This window comes from Catharus ustulatus, chromosome Z (assembly GCF_009819885.2).
Source record: "Catharus ustulatus isolate bCatUst1 chromosome Z, bCatUst1.pri.v2, whole genome shotgun sequence".
In the NCBI taxonomy this organism is placed as follows: domain Eukaryota; kingdom Metazoa; phylum Chordata; class Aves; order Passeriformes; family Turdidae; genus Catharus; species Catharus ustulatus.
The window spans coordinates 20,920,985-20,942,030 of record NC_046262.2 but is presented as its reverse complement, the minus strand read 5'-3'; the positions used below and the strand labels follow the sequence as shown (position 1 = coordinate 20,942,030).

The window sequence follows — 21,046 nt, the reverse complement described above, 5'->3', positions numbered from 1 at the left end:
TTTATTTGCATTTGTTTTCCCCAATATTAAGAAAATTAAAAAAAAAATTAAAAATAACTGCATTTCATGCACTTCTTGCAAAAATACTGTTTTTGACAATCACTGTATTTATGTGAAAAATTAATTTAAATCCTAATTCATGTAAAGTTACTGAAAGCACAGTAACAGGCTGTAATAGTGGAATAATGCAAAAAATCCATAGGAAAAATATTCTCTGGAATTAGGGAGACAAAACAAGGAGAAAGTGATGAATACATGGTAATATCATGATGCTAAACACTGCAATACTGAGATACCACTACTTTGAAGCAGTAATGCTACTACAATATTGGTAAAAATATTGTTTTGTTCTTTGTTCAGGTACCATTCCCTCCCACAAACCTCAGGTTCATGCTAGATGTAAAAGTCTAGCAACAAGATGATAGAAGACTCAGAAACAAGCTTTCCAGTTTCAGTCACAAATCAGAGGAGCCTGACACACCTGAAATAAAAAAGTCAGGCAGAAAAGAACACAGCTGTTCTTCACTCAGGATCTGAGCCCCCAGGTTTATCATTATACCAGAGCACCTAGATCTAGGAATTCTCAATTTAGAAGGACATATTCAAATATATTGAAGCAGCACATGTAGGTAACTACTGCATATGTATGCATTTCATGTAAGATTTTTCAGAACTTGGTAGGAAGAGCAACAGATAGAGAATAACAAACAAATCAATGTGTAAGATATAGATATACACCTTGAAAGGAGCTCCATAGACCGACTCTCCTCCTGATCCAGTACCAGTAGGGTCACCCCCTTGCACAATAAAGCCAGGTACTACTCTGTGAAATATTGTGTTATTGTAATACTCTAAAAAAAAAAAAGAAAAAAAAAGAAAAAGAGTAAGAGATTAAATACATGTAAGTGGTCCCAAACTGAAACTTTCATATAGATCATGCAGTGATGTTCAGAGACTGAAGTTCCAGACAGCAAATTCTATAACTAGATTCTGCTGTTGGCTTCTATTTGGTTCCCTTCTGATCTCCACAGACTTATGAAATCACACCCTGTGGTGTCACATGTTTCTTTGGCAAAAAATCCTGCCCATCACTGACAAGATGACCTCAATGAATTACAGTCCTTTCAGCTTTTAAGTTTTATTACTGGAATGACACTATCAAAATACACCCATTTAAGAGGAGAGCTAGAAATACTGTGCTCTATCCTGGATGAGATCTCACACACAACAATATTATTGCTCATCTGTATGAGCAATAGCCACATACAGATGACGTCTGAGTGTTAATGAATAATTTCTAAACAGAAATAAGCTTATTAACATACTAAAGTCAAAACATAATTATAACCTCTATTTTACAGAAAAGGCACAAAGATCACATATGAATTAATTTCCACAACTCCCATCCCATTCAGTCATTACCTTCCATACATAGCTGGATGAAATTTCTGCATGCTTTTGGTGCTTCTTTTGACCATAATTCTATATCTATCTCTCCTGCTGTAGTTCGCAGCAAAACCTATAAACATACAGATAAATGCAGCCAGTTTTATCACAACTTAGTCACTGATCAAGGACTATAACTGCCTAAAAAATAAATATGGATTTGCTATATTTGTAAGAGTGGTACACATTTAAGTGTGTAGGGTAGCTGCTGTCAGTTCTAATTAGCATTTCTAGAACTTGAGATACAGCTCAGAATCAATATATATGATAAAGATTTATAATACAGCTGTAAAAACATAGCGGACATAACATAACATAACATAACATAACATAACATAACATAACATAACATAACATAACATAACATAACATAACATAACATAACATAACATAACCTTTACAGAAACTTGAAATACCCTTTCTCATTTCCATAACGAAACAACGTGAGGAAAGAAAGCCATAAATATCCAAAGGTATCGGTCTTAAAAGGAACATCATTACATTCAATGAGAGATCATAACAAAATTAAGGACGTAAGATATAATCGGAAATAGAGGAAATTAAATTAAACGCTCCGAGCACTGTTCTGTGTTATGTCCCCAGACATCACGCCTCGTGCTTTGACTCTGACAGCGTCAAAGTAGTAACTTTAACCAAACCAGTCCCCCACAGAAAAAACGACCTCCCCACCTCCAAACACCATCACCACCACCATCATCATCATCATCATCATCATCATCATCATCATCATCATCATCACCACCTAAGTTCGTGTTCATCTCGCTTGTCCCCCCACAACCCTGCAACATATAACTTCTCCAGGATTTCATTCTGGTAGCCTCACCTTCCCGTTGGTGGGCGGCTCTTGGATGTAGATGTTGCTCATGGCGGGGGAAGAACCGACACGGCCGGTGAAGCCTCCCCAGCGACCGACACTGGACCCCGCTTCGCCTCGACACTTCCTACCGCCCCGAGCCGCCCGCCATCTCAGGCGCCTGTACTCAGCCCAGGAAAAGGGGGGATGAAGTTGCCCAAGCCGGAAGAAAGGATGAAGAAATGTGTCTTCGACCGGAGTTTCTCCCAGATTCACTGAGAAAGCACATATTCTGGAAAAGATTCTCAGCTTTCTTCACACATCTGTAGTCCTCCACCGTGACTCCCGCCCTAGGGGTGCTGAGGCCCCCCACCTTCCCTGAGAGTGGTACGGTCCGGGCGTGCGCCGGGCAAAGCCTTCCGGCGGGAAGAGGCGTCGCTGTGCGTGCGTGCCGGTGCGGTCCGGAGAGAGCGGCGGGATGGCGCTGCCGGGTGAGGGGCTCCTGCCTGGCACCGCGGCAGGGCAGGGGCAGCGCCGGCTGGCTCCGGCCCGGCAGCCTGGGGACGGGAACGAGCGGCGAGGCGGGGGACAATTGGGACAATTGCGCGGCGGGGGCGCGCGGCTGTGCGCGGTGCTGGGAAGCGGGCGGCGGGCGCTGCTCGGGCCCGCGCTGCCGGGGGCAGTGGCGGGGAGATGGAGATGGAGATGGGGCCGTGCCCATGCTGGGCAGGGGCAGCGCGGGGGCGCTGCGAGCACGTCTTGGCACTGCGGGCCGCTCCCCGCGCTTCTGTGCGACCCAGCGCTGTGTTCCCGTCGCCTTCTTCTCTGAGGTTAAAGCCAAAGAGCGGTCGTTGTCAGACCTGGCTTTTCTCCTCCACTGTCATTCTGGATTAATGCTTGTGGCCCAGTAGCTTGTTCTTGGGGACAGGGCAGACAGAAACACCTGCGCGGTTTGGAAGGTGTCAGCTCTGTGCTGGCCGAACGCGATCACCATTGCTTCTCAGCGTTCCCTTGTCCTGTAAAACGGGGAGTGTTTGGCTGGAGAGCAGCTGAACAGGCCTGAGCTTTGGTGAGCTGCTTCTCTGATGGAGAGAAGGCCTTCATAAGCCTGTTCCCGTTCTAAGGGCTATTTGAGGAAGACTTGTTTGCATTGAAAGTTTTCCAAAGCTTTTATTTTCAATCTTTTGCTCCACTGAGTGAATTAAGTCCTTAGTTCTGTGCCACTTGATAATTGTTTTGAGAATTAAGATATGGAATGAAGAAGGAGTGGGAAAGGAAGCTTCTTGCCATTCGTTTGCTTTTAGTAATGTAAACCCCTGCCTCTAACATCATTGTTTAAAGCCACAAACAATAATACAATTTCAAGCACGGGAATTTGATGGGAACATTTGATGACAATATTTGTATTCTTGCATTTGCTGGGTGTCTTTTTTGGAGATCATGACTTAGAGGGGAGATTTCTGTGGTGTGCACATGACTCTGCTTTTTCTTTCTTTACCTGTGGATCAGCTGTGCAGTGGGGCTGAGGTTGACTCTATTTCAGCAAGTTGAGACAGAGTAGATAGCTTGGGTGATCTTGTTTTCAAGGAGTAGTGAACATGCAAATGTTGAGTGTTTCTCTGATGTGACATTGCAAGATACAGGTACGTTTTTGATTTTTATTTCATGACTCTTCTGTGTTACCTACCTCCTTATCTCTCATGGGTATCCTTCTAAAGATAGTCACAGAACAGGCACCTGAATGCTGATGACCTTGAAGGGGATACGTAATACTAAGGTTTTGGGATCTGCAGAAAATGGCCTGCTATAATGGAATGTGTTGGTCTTTGCTGCTTGGCTTTCCAGCACTCTTTAAGGCATATACCTGAGTTGTCCAAGTTTCCAAGGTAGTTTTTTCAACTTGAAGTTTGAAGGTTTCTGTTATTTTGAACAGAATTTTCTGAAAACAATGGTTGTTTCAGTAAATCATAGTTTAAATTAACAGGGTCAATATATTCTATTTGTGATAGTATATGATTGCTTAAGTCACTGGGATTTTTCTGATCTGTTCAGCTGGGAGATAGAATGACATCCTTTGATTTTGGGAATTCAGTTGCCATTTTCGTTATCTACTGCTTAAATTACTAAAATTAGGATTGATCTGTTCGGGGGTGGGGCAAGTACCTGGTGCTTCTCCTGAATTATGTCCTATTGTCTGTTTGATTTAACTGTTGTCTCACATGGGAGAATCATACATCATACATATCACTGCCTAAAATTTGTGTTATTCAGATCCTTCTTCCTGCTTAGAATCCAAACTTTTCTGTTACTGTCTTTCGTTTCTTACACACTTACTTTCTTGCATTCTTTGTTTTTGGTGTCATGTTGTCTGGATTCAGAATAGTTTAACAATTTGTTAAATTGGTTTTTATTCCCTTCTTTCCTTTCAGGAGTGATTTTTTTATTTGGTTTGGTCCTTTTAATTGCCTTGTAAAGTCAGTTCTTGTAATTAAAATATAAATCACTTCTGAGTTTTCAGTGAATGCCTGTCAACACCCTTGCACTGATAGAATTTATATAGTGTGCTACAGATCACTGGAATGCTAGATGTCTGTTACTGTGTTCATACTGTAACTAAACAAGTGAAAAGGTCACAATAAGTCAAATTAGTATTTGGCAGTTAATTATGTAAGACTAAATGATCTCTAGCAGTTTAAACTAGTTGAAAGTGTTCTGATAGATTACTGCACAGAACAATAGCCTTAGAAATGCAGCTTTTAAAAGAGAACTTAGTGTACTTAATATTTGTGAGAGGTGTTCACTTCTGTCTGTGTATTCACATCATCAAGCCACATTGGAAAGAAAGTCAAAGGTTCTCTTCAGCAACACCTAATTGGTAAAATTTTCTCTTTCAGGTGGAAATAAAGATAATATCAGAGCTGGATGCAAGAAGTGTGGCTATCGTAAGTCTGTAATTAGCAGTACAAAATTACAGTACTTTCTTCAGTTTATGATGTTGGTTGGAACTGCCTTTTGAGGAGAGGGGAGTAAAAGGAAATAAGTATTCTCCCTTGTTGCCCAGGCATTTGTCAGTTTAAATAACCATGTTATTTTTCTTTTATTTATTTCATGTTTATTCTATGGTTTCTCACACTTATCAATGCTCTTTGAGTTTCTCAGCAAAAAATCCCCAAAACTATGCTAATATATTCATACATGCTACTTTTCATTGCAATTACTTGAGAAGCAATTACTTGAAAGCACCTGCTTTGATATACTGAGATGAGCACTTATGCTTCTTTCTGCAAAGAGGGAGGCATTTCAATTTAAATTAAGTCCAATCTAATTCATCAGAAAAAATAGCTTAAAAGCTGTATAAGCATTGTGTATTTCAAGAAACAGCTACCTTCATTGCTTACAAGTTCTGCAGTTGGCATTTAGATCATGCTTTGGATTTGTAAATGTCTGTGACTACTTTCCTGATTAATGGAGACAGGTCTTAGTGAAGATTTTAGATTTTTAATCACTGACTCTTGTCTTTAGAACATTGGAGGAATGGACACTGTTTTGTACTGAATTGTCTTGAACTTTTAGCACAGTGAGTTAAGCTGTTTGGGTTTTTTATGGGCATTAATGGGTGATAGGAAAAAAACTTGCTTCATTCTTTTACTTCAGGTTTTGCAACAAATTTTGTCAATGAATTGCTGTATGTATTTGTGCTTTCTAAGAACAGTGGCTATAAATATAGACTTAGTGCTTTGTTTCTCCTTCCAAAAAGGTTCTGATACTTGCTGCATGAGAAGGAAACTTGTAGTCAGATCACATGATCCATGTTTATATGTTCCTAAAATCTCTGTGTTCAAGGTATAGGTAGTTTGACATCATCCTAAGAACATGAGCTTATTTCAATTATTTCTTGAATTACTGTGTCTCCCTAACCACATCTTCATTTTTTAAATTTTCACTTTATTATTTCAGTGAGTGTATTCGGCACAACATTTCTAGTTGGTCATGATTATCAAGATGTAACTTAAAAAACTAAAAATACTGGTCAGGCAGTAGTTTAGTTCATACTAAGTGCTGGTTGTTAAAGATTATGTCTCATAAGCAAATAGGAGTCCACAATTTCCCTAGAGGGAGTTAAGCAATGCAACAGTTACTGTAGTTTTTGAAATAATTCATGCTATGTTTTCAGGTAATTTCTTAAGAATGTATCTAAGATCATTAAAAAATAGAAACTAAAGTTGAAAAGAAATCTTCAAATTACCCGAATAGGAGAGAAGCCATAAAGCACTATTAAATGGAAGAGCATTGCATAGCCTATTACTGTTCTTGGAGATTTTTCCAAAGTAAGCTTTATCCCTTTCACAGATCACAGCCTATCTTTTTTCTTTCACTTCTCAAAACTGAACAATACAAAAACCAGCGTTCTTTAGTTTTTGATGGTTTTTTTGGTAAATTGTAATTTTTCTTTCTGTATATTTATTTTGGTCAGCTGGTCATCTGACATTTGAATGTCGAAACTTCCTCCGAGTAGATCCTCAAAGAGATATTGTTCTAGACGTTAGCAGCACTAGCAGTGAAGACAGCGAGGAAGAGGAACTACAGAGATTACAAGCTATGCGTGAAAAAAAGAGTAAGGTGTTTTTTGTGGGATTTGGATAATAGCCTTCTGACATGCAGGGACTCTCATTTTATAATTTTTGATAACTACTTTTAGTTCTTTTAGCCTGTGATTTAAAAACAGGTCTTTTACTTTGTGTGCAGTCTTCAGAGATTTGATCCACCCACATTTTTTTAGTATTATGATTAATTCCTTCTATAGGAAGTTATTAACGTGCCTGTTTGGAACATCTCAAAAGGGGCTCCTAAGTACAAGAGATTAATTGATCTTTTACTAGGAACCTGCTTAGAAGAAAATAACGTGGATATTCTGAGTTAATGTTTTGATTGCTACGTGAAGTTTAAACGTCTTCTAACTAATGACAAATGTGACACCTGAATTTCTCTCCAGTTTCTAAGTAGGATTTTGGCTGAAACAGCTAGTAACTTGGAATTCAGTTATTCATATTTGGAGAAGTACTGTTCTGTATTTGGAAGGTTTGAGTATCAACTTGTTGTCAGAGTGAGAATAGATGAGTTGTTTATCAGACACTTGAGTTTATTTGAATTTGAACTCCAAAGAGGTTGTTCACCTAAGTAAGAAGGGAGTTTGTTCCACCACAGTGTGTTCTAAATGAACGAACATTCTTGTCCTCTGCCTGCCTGTTTTTCATTATGTTTTGTTCTCTTGCACTTGTATGCTCTGACATTTAGTTCCTGTAGCAGATGCTATTTAGAAGGGAAAAGGGATCAGTAGAACCCTACAGTTAGTTAGCTGTACACTTCAGAAGAAATGGATAGGCTGTTTATCAAGAGTGCTGAATTGGTACTGCAATGGTACTTTCTCGGAACAAGTCTCTTTGGAAAAAATACTTACCACTTTTTATGTATTTTTGAGTACAGAGGTTGGATTTTTTTTGTCCTAAGCTGATTGAAGAATATTTGCAAGAAAATCAGCTTTTTACTTGATCTTCTAGTATTCCTGTTTATTATATGTTCTTCTGCAAATTGTGGCTGCTACATGTATTGTAAGGAGACATGTATATGTCAGTTATCCAGGCAGAATTTGGTCATTTTCTCATCTTCTCAAGATTTTGCACAATTTTCTTAAGAAAAGACTTTTTGTTCACCTATTCTCATTTGTATTTTTCCATTGCTCCAAAGGTAATTTGCTTTTTTATGTCATACTAAAATCTTTAAAGTCCCACTCCATAACACACAGACCAATAGTTTGTGTTAGCAAAGGAATATCTACACCAGCATTCAGACCTTATGGAAAGTGTCATAGGAATAAGATGAAATACTCAAAATTGTCTCTTTTAAGGATAAATTGTAAAACCAGTATTGTTCTGTTAGTTGGACGTGTATTTATGTGGTGGATTTGAATTTTGGAGAATTCAAAAGTGGTTTTTGAAGTGGTATAGAAAAATCTAAGGGCAGAAATTTCATCTATGTCATAAAAACACTGCATGTAGGTGACATATGAAGTTACTATACTTGTGACTATAGAGCACTAGGGCAGGAGGCAGACACAGCCAGATGAGGGGTGACTCTTCTGCCAGTCTCTGTGTGCAGTACATTGACAATTATGTCTCACTTTTGGCATTGCTGTTTGTGAAGCATGAAATAGGGATGTGTGAAAGTAACTCAGGGAAGCCTACCAGAATATTTTTTAAATTTGTTCTTGTTTTCAGACTTGGACAATAATATGTTAAATGCTAGAACTGTTAAAATACAGAGGAACAGATAATAAACGTATAGGAAAAGGTCTTTTAGCTATATTTTACAGGCCTTCCTTCATTCTTAGTGCTTAGACCAATGTCAATACAGTGTAAGTTGCATATAAAAGTCCTGCTTCTACTGCAATATATTTCTGAAATTACTGTACTAACCAGAATTTGGGAGAAGGAAAAGAAAGCCTTTTAACAAGAATTTTGTAAGAAGTTGAACACTGCTATTGAAGCTATTTTTTTAAGCTGATCTTAATTCAGACAAGTGTTTTGTAAACTTTAATTTTGTAAACTTTAATTTTCTACCCACAGATTTAAATGAAGAGGAAGAAAAAAAGAAACAAAAAAGAAAAAGCAAAGAGAAAACAAAATTAAAAAGACCAAAGAAAAGGTAACTGTCACACACCTCTTTTCATTTCAAAACACATCTTTAGAACTGTTTTTGATACTTGTGTTTTCTCAGGAAATACCGCTTCTATTGATACAGCTTTATTAGCAAGTACAGTAATTTCACAACTATAAGGCGCACCCTTTTGACTAAAATTTTCCCCCAAACCCGGAAGTGCGTCTTACAGTCCAGTGCGCCTTATCTGGTGGACAAAGTTGTGCACTTTGCCAAACCGGAAGTGTGAGCCGCAGTGGTGGGGACGGTGCCGCGGGAGCGCCGAGTCGCGAGGAGGGTGGGAGCGGGCGGCCACGGCCAGCAGGAGCCAAGAGGGGCGGGAGGGAGCTGCCGCTGGCCCTGGCCTGGGCGCGGGCGGGACAAGAAGCTGGGGCGGTGCCACCCTGGGCACAACGAGAAGCCGGGCACTGCTGGCCCCAGCCCGGGGAAAATGGAGCCCGCAACAGCCCTGAGCAGAGCCCGCCCGGCGGCGGCATCGGGGCAGCGGTGGCGCGGCCCGGACTGCTGCGGGAAAGTGCTGCGCTGGCAGTGGAGCCCGGGCAGCCGCGGGAAAGCTGTGGCGGCGGCGGTGCGGCCCCTGCGGCCCCGGGAAAGGGGCGAGAAGCGGCGGTGCCGCCATGGGGAAGCGGGGACGCAGCGCAGCTGCATGGTGGGAGCCAGGAGCCTTGCCAGCCGGGGTCGGGCGGGAGTGCCAGGGCCCGCTGAATGGGGAGGGCGCCTGGGGCTGTGTTTAAAGGCTACACTGATCTTTGAAAAATGTTTGCAAATTGAGCACCTTTTAACCAGTAAACTCCACGATCACGGGATTCTGTTACTAATTCGTTACTTTGTTGCGCGCCGTGCTGCTTGTTGCTAAAAAAAAAAAGTGCGCTTTATAGTCCGGTGCGCCTTATCTGATCTACAAAGTTGCGAAATTTGCCGACTTCTGGGGGGTGCGCCTTATAGTCCAGTGCGCCTTATGGTCGTGAAATTACTGTACATTTTCAGTTTGAAAAGTTGTCAGTTTTCCAGTGAGAACTGATTCATGGTAAGGTTGTGGTAAAATAATGGTTAGGTAAAGATTCTTTGGTAAGTGATGGAATTACAGGCTTTCTGCCGTGGAATTAGGATCATAGGAGTCATGAAAGCTCTAGCAAACTGCAGATCTGCAGATCAGAGAAAGCAGAACTCCCCTTTACTGTCCAACTCCAGGTAAAGTGTGATGAGAAAAGAAAAAGTCAGGAGGATTGTGTGATTGGTCCCTAGCCTAGCCAGGGTGGAGGAGCTCTCTGAAATTCAGAGACTGTAGGGTTTTTTGTGTGCACAAATGCATGTGTAAACACACCTGCATGTGTTCAGAGTAACTTGCAGTTATCAAAAGGGAAACCTCTGTAATATTGAGCAGGTGTTGAGTTTAGTGTACCTGCTAATGTAGAAGCCTAAAAATAGTGTTACTCAAGTTTCAGAGGAAAATGCCATTATTCCCCAGTTGTGAATCTGACTGGTGACCTGTGGACTGAGTTGGGTTGGTTTTTTTTTCTTTTTTTTTTTTTTTTTTAAAGCAAGACTGTAGATGATACTGATGTTTTGTCATTAGGACAATTGGTAAGACAATATGCCAGGAACTGAACTGCAAGGTATAAGCTGTAAAATGTATTTGGAGACCACAAGAAGATGTCCCTCAGAAATAAAGAAACAGGATTTAATACCTGTTGTATTTGCATTTTAAATTTTCTTTATTTACGTTGTGTAGCTCAAACTTCCGCTTTTTAAGACAGCCCTTACACTAGTGAAGAACAGAAAAGAGTCAATCTGAATGTTGGTTTTCTTTACATTCATGCAATAGTTAAGGAAGCAATAGCACAAAACTGTCCTCTTTAGTAAATATTTAGTGACTTTTATTGTCCTTACAGTTCTTTTATGTATGTAATCACTCATCACTGCTGGTTGGAGACCAATAGTATGAGCAGGAAGCACATGAAAAATTGTTCATAACTGTTTCTCTTAGATTTCTGCATCAGGGACATATATCTGAAGGCATTCATTAGCATTGTTATTGATCATGTGGTATTTTAAAAGCAAAAGTTCCATCTGGTCATACTTGATTTTTTGATGGTCTGTATTCTTGGTCTTTCTTTTCTCAAAGATTGAAAACCCACACAACTTGCCTATTCCAATATTTTAAATGTGTATTATAAACATATGGCTTTTCTGGCATGAAAACCTTATTAGGAATGTCATCATATAAGTTAAACATGCAGACTCAAATATCATAAGCTTTCCACTGAATACTACTAAATTCTACACCAAATTCAATTTGTCATATTATAAAAATACTGACACCTTAAATTATTATTGTGCCATTTTCCTTCTTTTATTACATATTGATCTGCACTTTTTTTACTAGATCTTCCTCATCAAGTTCTGCAGAAGAGGATGAGCCAAAGTCAAAAAAACAAAAATCACACAAAAAGGAAAAGGGGAAAAAGCACAAATCTAAGAAAGGAAAGCATCATAAAAAGGAGAAAAAGAAGAGACGAAAGGAAAAAAGTTCATCTTCCAACAGTTCAGACAGTTCGAGTAGTGACTGACATGCTGGTCTATTTTTGCATTTGCTTCTGCAGAGATGATGATTTTCCTTTCATAGCAAGTTTATTTATGCTTTGCAAAGCTGTTGTAAAATGGGATATATATATTTTTTAGAGAAATCTATTTGCATACATCAGTGCTTCAAATTACTAGATGAACCATTTATGAAAAGATTCTGCTCTTCTATTTCAGGTTTATTAGTACTAAACCATGCAACTAGTTCTTCACTCTAATTTTTAGTTCAGTTGTGATTGTGTTTGTAATCCTTTACAGTAGGATGTGGTAAATTTCAGTTTGCAAGCCTTTGTGTATAATGATATGGACTTAAATATGCCTAATGTCAGAATGGTTACATCAGATTTGGAAATTCAAGTGAGATTTTCTATTACCCTTTAAATAAATGTATGTTTTACACAACATTTTCTGCTTACATACTTTAATCAGTAAGTTCATATATGAATCAGTGTTCAGATCCTGAGAAGGGAAGAATGAGCAATGAGAAGCTAAAGGAGATTGATCCTTCTAAAATGGATCTAGTCGGGACCGTGAAATGTAATTGCACATTCTTTTGGTAGGATCACTATAAACAAGCTGAAGATAAACAGGAGCAAACACAAGCTATCAGTTTTTAAAGTCCTTTTTCCTTGGGTTTTGTTCTTTTACAGTTATGGACATTTCATCTTTGACATAGATGTAAAGGTTTGGATATCAAAACAAGACTTCTAGTATTAAACTTCAGCAATTTCTTCATTCCTGTCAATTGTTAATAGCTTCAGTTTGCATGAATCACACTTTTGAAGGCCGTCCCTGGCATAATTGCTGCTCTTGTACAGGCCCCAAATAGTGATTGCTAATCTACAGGCTCCAAAGCTCTTGCAACACCATTCCTGATCTTATCTCAGTTACAGAATGAGCTTGTTTCTTTCCAGAAAGAAAGACAAGAATAAAGCATGTGGGTAATATGTGGGGTGGGCATACCAAATGCATAGAGTAATGAAGAGTCAACAACCTTTATATGTCTTACAATAAACTCTGAAATGAAAATTAGTCTCTGTCAATAGGCACCAGGAAACAAAAGCAGATACTTGGTGTTTCCTTCAGTCATCTTTCCCAGGTAGTGGAAGAAATATGTGCACACTGGCAATTGAGCTGCTAAGCTGGGAAACAAACTGTGCTGTAAAATGCACCAAAGTCTGGAACCACTGAATTGAAACTGAATTAAGCTCTTGTTTCAAAAAAAGCCAAAGGAATTACACATTTGCAGCACAAAAATTACACCTTCAGTGTTCTCATCAACTTTTGAGACACCAAGGAAAACCCTTTGATATCTCTCAATTTAGAGTACAGTAATTTCACGATTACAAGCCGCACTGACTATAAGCCGCATCTCCAGGTGCCAGCAACATTTCGTTCTTTGTCCATACATAAGCAGCACCTGATTATAAGCCGCTCTGTCATTCAGAGGGAGGACCCGCGTGCAACAAAGTTGCCAAGTAATAACAGAATTGCGGGATCACGGGGTTTACTGACTCGGCTTGGGCCATGCGGGTGTGGCCCACTCAGGGCTGCCAACGGGGCCAGGTGGCTCAGCTCGGCACTGCCACTTGGTGGGGCCGCTCGGGGCTGGCCGCTGCTGCCACTGGGCTCGCTCGCCCCGGCCCAGCACTGCCCTGCGGTGGCAGGTGGGGACGGAGCCCACCGGCACCCGCGGCGGTAGGCGACGATGGAGCTTGCCGGCACCCACGGCGGCGGCAGCAGGAGGGGAAGGAGCACCCCCGCTCCCACAGTAGCAGGCAGGGGCAGAGCCTGCCTGCTCCTGTGGCGGTGGTGGCAGGCAGGGGCGGAAGCCCCCCCACTTCCCCCCCTGGGCCGTGGGGATGGCAGCACAGAGCCCCCTGCCTCTGCCCCAGGCGGCGGAGATGGCAGCATGAAGCCCCTCACCTCTGCCTCGGGCCACGGGGATGGCAGTACGAAGCCCCCCACCTCCCTCCCCCACCGCGCTGCCAGCACTAAGCCCACCTGCACCCGCCACACAACAGAGTACAGTAAATTCACGAACACAAGCCGCACTGAGTATAAGCCGCATCGCTGGGTGTCGGCAAATATTTCGGTTTTTGTCCATAAATAAGCCGCACCCGAATATAAGCCGCTCTGTCGTTCGCAGCGAGGACCCGCGTGCAACAAAGTTGCCAAATAGTAACAGAATGGTGGCAGGGCGGGGTTTACTGGCTCGGCTCGGGCTGTGCAGGCTCGGCCTGCTAGGGGTGGCTGACGGGACCAGGTAGCCCAGCCCGGCGCTGCCGCTCGGCGGGGCCACTGGGCTCGGTCACCAAGGCCCGCCGCTGCCCCGTGGCGGCAGGCAGGGACGGAGCCGCCCCCACTCCCGCGGCGGTGGGCGGGGCGGAGCCCCCCGCCGCCTCCCCGAGCCACGGCAGTGGCGGCCTGGGTCCCCCCCGCTCCTCCCCGGGCCGCGGCAGTGGCAGCCCGGGTCCCCCGCCGCCTCCCAGAGCCGCGGCAATGGCAGCGCGGGGCTCCCCCGTCTCTCCCCCGGGCTGTGGTAGAGGAGGGAAGGAGAGAGCTCTCCCGCCTCTCTCCCCGCCCCCCATGCTGCCTGCAGGCAGCCAGGCTCCACCCGCGGTGCAACAGAGTAGCGATTTGTAACAATCGCAAAATGCCGACTTTGCAGCTGCTCGGGTCGGCACTCTGGCTGGCACTTCTGAGGTTGTAAACGTCAGAAAATTATTCACATATTAGCCGCTCCTGAGTATTAGCCGCATTTCCAGTTTAGGAGCAAAATCTTAGTCAAATTGGTGCGGCTTGTATTCGTGAAATTACTGTAACCAATTTGTAACAATCGCGCAATGCCGGGTTTTACTGGCAGGTGCTTGGCACCTCAGCTGCACTTCCAGGGTTGGAAATTTCAGAAAATTTTTCACATATTAGCTGCTCCTGAGTGTAAGCCGCATTTCCAGGTTGGGAGCAAAATTTTAGTCAAAATGGTGCGGCTTATAATCTTGAAATTACTGTACATAGTTTTGCAATGTACCTAGAGTAATTGAAAACTACTTTGAACACAAATAATTCTGTATAACACGTATTGCTCTAATTTGAATACATATCAGATTAGGATGGTTGAACAGCAAATCAGTAATATTTTTATCTTTAGATTCTGCTAAAATTGTATTTTTATATATTGTATTATTGGTTCTTCCTGGGAACCAAGGCAGAGAACAACTCTTTGAGATATACGTTCTCATGGACAAAGTGCAACTAGTGCTGAAGGGGTTCTCCATAGAAGAGGCTTGACCCGGCGGGGAATTGCATCACCACTTGTCCTCCTAATTGGTGCTTTTTATCAGTTATTTAATTTCCTAAAACTTGTAGAAATGTATTCACCCCTATGGGGAAGGTGGGCTTTTATGTACATTTTTCTGTAACCGCTCCTGAAGGTCTTCAAATAGACATCCCCTTTTATATTACCTCCTTACTAAAATTATCTTGAGTTTCATTTTCAGGTTGGGCAAAAAGGCAACAGTGTTACAACTACAAGCTCTACTACCATTTCAATTTGTATGAATATTTCTTTAAAGATTTGTCATTTGGTAGGCTCAACTTGTGCTGTTTACAGGACTCTTTCCTGAATATTTCCTGCAGTTTAGTCAGATACTTCCTCTGTTGGATTCTGAGCTTTCTTCAATGGTGTGTGTTGGTTCTTGTGCACTCTGCAAGGGAGCATATATGATGGATCAACAAAAGTCTTACTCATAGTTTTCCAAGAGGTAAAACAAAAGGAAAAAGTAATTCTTTGTGATGCAGTATTATTATGCAGCTCTATAGCTGGAAGTTTTTGGTTTCTTTATTCTTTCAAAAATAAGTCATAGTGAAGAATCATATCTCAGAATTGCAACAAGGCAATTATGGATAGAAAAAATTGCAGCGTCTAGCTGTGAACTTGGAATGGACTGAGTAACATTTATAGGCTTGTCCTTTAAGGACATGAAAGCTGCTGAGGTAATGCATATTGGAGTCTGTATTTACTCAGTGCTTTTGTACTTGACAACAGGGAAGAATGTCATAGCTGCAGGTCCCTCTGAAAAGTATAATGAGTAATGAACTTAACATGGTGCTTGTTATCTGTTTCATGTAACAATCAGTTCTAGGAACTCCTGGAATGTATTTTTAGAAGATCATCTTTTGCAATTCCTCACATAATCTCTCCCCAGTCAAAAAAGGACACAATCTCTGTGTATGCAAAAGAGAATGTCAAACATCCCAAACTTTTTCACTCAACTGCTGATTCAGTTGTGCTCTTAAGTTTCCACAGTAGAGGCAGGAGTGAAGCTGCTTGAAAAGGTATTTTTGACATTGCCATTGTCTTGGGCAGCCAACCTGTCTTACCCTGTGGAAATTACCACACATCACAGACTGTCTTTGACAAACACTCACTTGGTGCCTCCTAATACAATGCCTCTGCATCCAGGCAGTAGGACCTGAGAAAGGCATTAATAGAAATTCTAAGATGCAAATCACAATAAATAATAATAAGAGAAAATAATAAGAGAATAGTAATAAGAGAATAGAGAAAAATATGTCAAAAGTGCTTCTGTAGTAAAAATGTCAGAACTTTTACACTGTTTACAAGAAATTCTAGAATAATAATTTATGAATATGAATTTAGGTGATAAAGAAGAACATGAGATAAGGTGGTGGTAGCAAAAAACAAATGAGGTACAAGAATAAAGAAACCAAAGGGATTAGACGGGGGAAAGGGGAGAGAGAAAGAAGACCAGAAGAACAGGTTTATCTAGAAAAGCAGTGTTATAGTTTAAATAATAGCAATAAAGGAGAAAAGTCTGGAAAAGGCTGTTCAGTAGAGTTCATTTAAACTTCAGCAAAATGTACTCAAGATATGTAACTTCATTTACAGTTTTCTATGTAAGCTAAATATTTGTCCCACAAAGAATGTGTACAGTGAAGGAGTGATTAATCCTTATTTTTCTGTACCATGTATTTTCCTGAGGCTTTAACCTAGTAGAATAGTTTATAGAATATCCTGGCAGAATTTTGACCATCAGAGATTTTTAACAAAGAATAAAGTTGACATGTAAGAAACATGTTATTATTAATTGTCCAGGAGTAGATTTAGGCTGAAAATTGGCAAAAACTTTGTTTTCACTCAAGAACTGCAGTCCCAGAAGAGCTAGAAATAACTTCTGGAAGAGGGAGCTGAGTACATATAATGGCTCAAATGAAGATATGTTTGCATTAGACAGCAACAGACCAGACAAATAGAAACAGATGCTCTCTTAAATACCAGAATTTCCATTACTATTGCTACTTAATACATTTTTTTTTAAATGGAAGTGAGAGAAATACCACTCCAAGAAATTTTACACAAAAAAACCACAAAATAAGGTAAGGGCTCAAAGTACAAATGGGATGGAGACTGGTAGTTCAAAGCCAAATGAGTTCACACAGAAAAATATCTTAAGACTGGCAACATTAGGCTGGATCAGCAGATTATGCATATGCTGGGAACAGCCTAAGTTCAAAACAACCAAACTCCACATTAGGGGGTACAACCACCAATTAAGGAGTAAAGGTATGCCTCTTAAAATGCAGCTGGGGCTATTTTTGTAAAATTGCTACAGGAAAATAGTTTTAGACTTGAATTATTCAGCTGTAGAACAGTTAAAAGTCATTGTTATAACTTTTGCCACACCATGATCCCAAGAAGATATGTCCTGCCCATCTGTATTTAGCCTAGCTCAGTTCTTTTGGATGCAGAAACGCTTTGTTCTGCTGGTAAAGGGTAAGTTTTCCTGCATGTCAATCAGTGCCTTCAAGGTCCTAGAACTCAAACAGGACCACAAACTTCCCAAATAATGCTACATTTTTCTTCATTGACTGGAGTAATTTATGACTAAGTATGAGCAGAAATAGATGTTTCTGCATCTTCTCTTGCCTCTTGTCCATGAAGCTGGACAACAGGTAGGGTATCTCTTACAGAAGCAATAAGGAATTTCACCATTACACAGACGTAAGCCCAATAGGCATTTAATGTACCACTGTATATTTATTACTCAGATGGGATAGAAGTTGGTTATTACGTTTCTCCCTTTTCTCTGATGCAAACTTTTAAAGTTGTATTGGATATACATGGCCCTATTATGTAAGTTGACATGCAGATTTTGCATGGTAGCTTCTCATTTTGGCTAAGTTAACATGCAAAACATAGCATGCTGTCTACTTCTGTAAGCTTGTATTTTGATTCTGCTCTGAGAAAATTAGACTTTACAGTGTACATAGATATTTGATTTCTTAAATTGGTATTTTTTATGACACAAAATATTTGTGAAAAATGGGTGCTACCAGTGGAGGTTGGCTATAAAGAATCTGGTTTTGTAAAGCTGAACTGCACGGTTTTAGTAAAAAAAAAGAGTTGGAGAAACTTGGTATATATGGTGGGAAGAGGTTTACTTGCTTCCTACTCTGCAAAAGAACTATGGTGCCTTTAACTCATAACACTTTTAACTATTAGAAAGCAAGTGCTGCTTTCCTTAGTATTCTGCCTGAATTGCTTGTTTCCATGCATTTGGGAGTTTATTGTGAAGTAGGGGGTGTTTCTAAGTACTTGGGAAATAAATAATGGTTCTAAATAATCTCTAAATAATGTGTATATCATTTCATTGAGGGGCTTAAAAAGAAATTTTCTTGTTTGCTTTTGAATTAGTAAAAGATAATCCACTGCATTCCTAAGTAAACCAATTTATCCCTTGACAACCCTTCAATTCAGATACTTACCAGGACGTGGTTCATGTCACTATCTGTTATTACAGATACCCTTGAATACCAATATTCCTTAAGTGGCCATAACGCTTGGGAATTACAGCATGTGTCCAATTAGGATTAGTAGAAAGTATAATAGAAAAGGCTTCAGGTAAGATGTTAGATTGCTTAGAATTATAGAAAGGCTTCAAGACGAGCAAAGACTGTGATTTTAGTAGTCTTTAATTGAGGAAAAAACACTGCTAAAGTTTCCAGAATAACAAAAGATACATACTATACACTTCATTTTACTGCAATCTCAAAGGGCTTTGAAGACAACATATCCAAGTCAATCACAAAATGTTAGGGAACTCATTGTGATATGACTGATGTCAAAAGTTCTGTAATATTAATTAAAATGTTTATACATACATTAATGTGTATATATATGTATATAATGTATATAAATATCTATGTATAATTTATTAATAATTATGTTTATTTGTCTTACTAATGAATATTCCATTGCAACAGCTGTGGTTAAAACACAGATATAAGCTGCCATGTAACTTGGCATATGAAATTCCTTGTGATGACATGTGGGCAGGTAATGAATTAGACAAGGTCACTGCTGTATCTGCCCATCTGAATCGCTGGTGTACCAATAAAACAGAACTTTTAAAGAAAGCTCATGTGAAATTTTTTCCTGCCTTTCTTGCTCATGGCATCACTTTACGTTCAGTCTTGAATTCATACACTTTTTTTTGGAATTAATGTCTGTCTTTTTTTGTTGTTTTTCCAAAGTTTTAACAGTTGCAAAACCTAGTGTATCTTTAGTGATTGAGCCATTTGGGAATGACTCTACTGCTTTGAGACTTCAAATGAAAATACATCAGTGCTGCCTGTTACAGACAGCAGCTCTGATTAGTGAGCACAAGATTCATGAGAAACATGCAGAAAATGGAAAGAATCAACTCTAAAAAACCATTGTGCTGTGGATTCCCATTCCATTCTTCTTAAAAATGTTGTTTGCTCTCACAAGCAGTTTTGTGTGTGTAGAGATCTCCCCATTTCAGATGCTTAAGAATATGTACGCCTAAGAATAGTTCATGACCTGAAATCTTCAAACACATTGAAATTACCTTTTTTGTGCTATTTAAAGAATTTAGTAATGCATATTTTTTAAATCTATCTTTGTAAACATACTTGTATGGAAAATTGGAAAATGGAAATTAGAAAATGGAAATACCATCACAAATTTGTGTAGGCCTCTGACAACAAAAGTAGAAAAAAATACATAGTCTGGCAATATAACTAGAAACAAGGCAACATTTAATTTAAATAAAAAACTTTATTAACAATGTAAAACGTTTAATATCTTAGAGTCTGAGATAATTCTGGCATGCCCTATAAGATCAATACTTGATATGCTCTGAATTCTACTGGCAACAAAATGGGTTGGCGTTGTGTTTTACATTGTTTATTTTAATACACTTTCTTTTAATGTATTTTTTTTTCCCAGAAGCTTGTAGATATACTATTGGCTTAAAAGGGAATCTGTCGCTTCTAAGCATTGTACAGTTTGTAGATATTATAATTTCTCTGTATTTACAAGTCCTAACTATTTTCATATATGGTTTTTGTATCATAAATTAAGATATTTTTCTATAAAGCTTTGAAGTTGAGATACAGTGGAAGACTAAATATGAATGACAGCACAAAAAGCAACTGGAAATTTTGTACAAGTTCTGTTACAATATTGTTTGAATGTCTTAGAACTTCAATAGTTTTGCTCTTAAATAGTTTCCTATGCTTAAAGACTTTTAGCGTATGATTTTAGTATGATACTAGTAAGAGTACAGTACTATGCACAAACTTTTAGCTGCAGCTCAAACAATTAAAAAAACCCTCTAAAATTATCTATGAACCTTAATTCATGTGTCTTCTTGAGTGATCGAAAGTAAGCATGCAAAACATACTTTAAAATATTTAAAATATTCGAGATCTATTCCACAGCCATTTTTTGACCACCGGAATTTGAAAGTATTAAAATCCTTATTTGAAAAGAGGGATGGAGCAGAAGACAAAAATGAATAGCCTAGTGTAGAAAATATACTTTATAATCAAGATTAGCCACTTTCATCTTTTCAGTGGTCAAATAATAGTGGTTTAATCAAAGTCAGGGTTTCCTTGGTGCTTCTGTGCTTAATCTTCTAACTTGAGACCAGACAACACAATCCAAAGAATCTTCTCTTCCGTCTCCTTACCAGTGGATATGGAGTCAAGTTTAGAAGGCTGCTATCATCTGTGATGAAAAACCCCACATTTTAACACAAGCATGTACATGTATGCACAGAAAAGAGATTATATCATTTACGTGTCCTAACAGCACCTACATGATCACAGAATCACAGAATCACTTATGTTGCAAAAAATGTCTAAGATTGAGTCCAACATCAGTACCACATCGACCAGACCATGGCACAAAGTGCCAGGTCCAGTCCTTTCCTGAACATCTCCATCACCTCTGCAGGCATTCATTACAATGCCTGACAACCCTTTCTGTGATATGGTAGATCACATAGAGCACAGAGCAAACAGTAACCTAAATTTTGCATTTGAGAGTCTTACAATGCTAATTAACAGGATCTGCATAATCATTATGATTACCTGATCCTGGGGCATATCTCAAAGTTTTAAAATTCTGGGATGCTTCCTATCCTGCTGTGCAGGGGA

The 21,046-nt window shown here is 39.8% G+C and overlaps 3 protein-coding genes across 3 annotated transcripts in view; 1 reads left to right on the top strand and 2 right to left on the bottom strand.

Annotated features, from left to right (window-relative positions):
* Positions 1 to 2,628, bottom strand: part of CWC27 (CWC27 spliceosome associated cyclophilin) — a 101,528-nt gene extending 98,900 nt beyond the window's left edge. Inside the window, exons 1-3 of the mRNA XM_033086253.1 lie at positions 2,291 to 2,628; positions 1,423 to 1,519; positions 739 to 851 (exon numbers count right to left, since the gene is read on the bottom strand). Of these exons, the coding sequence (XP_032942144.1) occupies positions 739 to 851; positions 1,423 to 1,519; positions 2,291 to 2,332 (252 nt within the window). The 5' untranslated portion in view covers positions 2,333 to 2,628. The remainder of the gene's footprint in view (positions 1 to 738; positions 852 to 1,422; positions 1,520 to 2,290) is intronic.
* A 43-nt stretch (positions 2,629 to 2,671) lies between these two features.
* Positions 2,672 to 11,961, top strand: SREK1IP1 (SREK1 interacting protein 1). The gene is made up of 5 exons (XM_033086212.2): positions 2,672 to 2,751; positions 5,155 to 5,202; positions 6,735 to 6,875; positions 8,884 to 8,962; positions 11,361 to 11,961. Exons 1-5 carry the CDS (start codon positions 2,739 to 2,741, stop codon positions 11,542 to 11,544), a joined length of 465 nt encoding a protein of 154 aa, XP_032942103.1. The 5' UTR covers positions 2,672 to 2,738; the 3' UTR covers positions 11,545 to 11,961.
* Positions 11,962 to 18,532: 6,571 nt separating this feature from the next.
* The window catches only part of LOC117010635 (regulator of G protein signaling 7 binding protein), a 37,918-nt gene continuing 35,404 nt past the window's right edge, over positions 18,533 to 21,046 (bottom strand). The window contains exon 6 of the mRNA XM_033085376.1: positions 18,533 to 20,615. Within this exon, the coding sequence (XP_032941267.1) occupies positions 20,524 to 20,615 (92 nt within the window). The 3' untranslated portion in view covers positions 18,533 to 20,523. The remainder of the gene's footprint in view (positions 20,616 to 21,046) is intronic.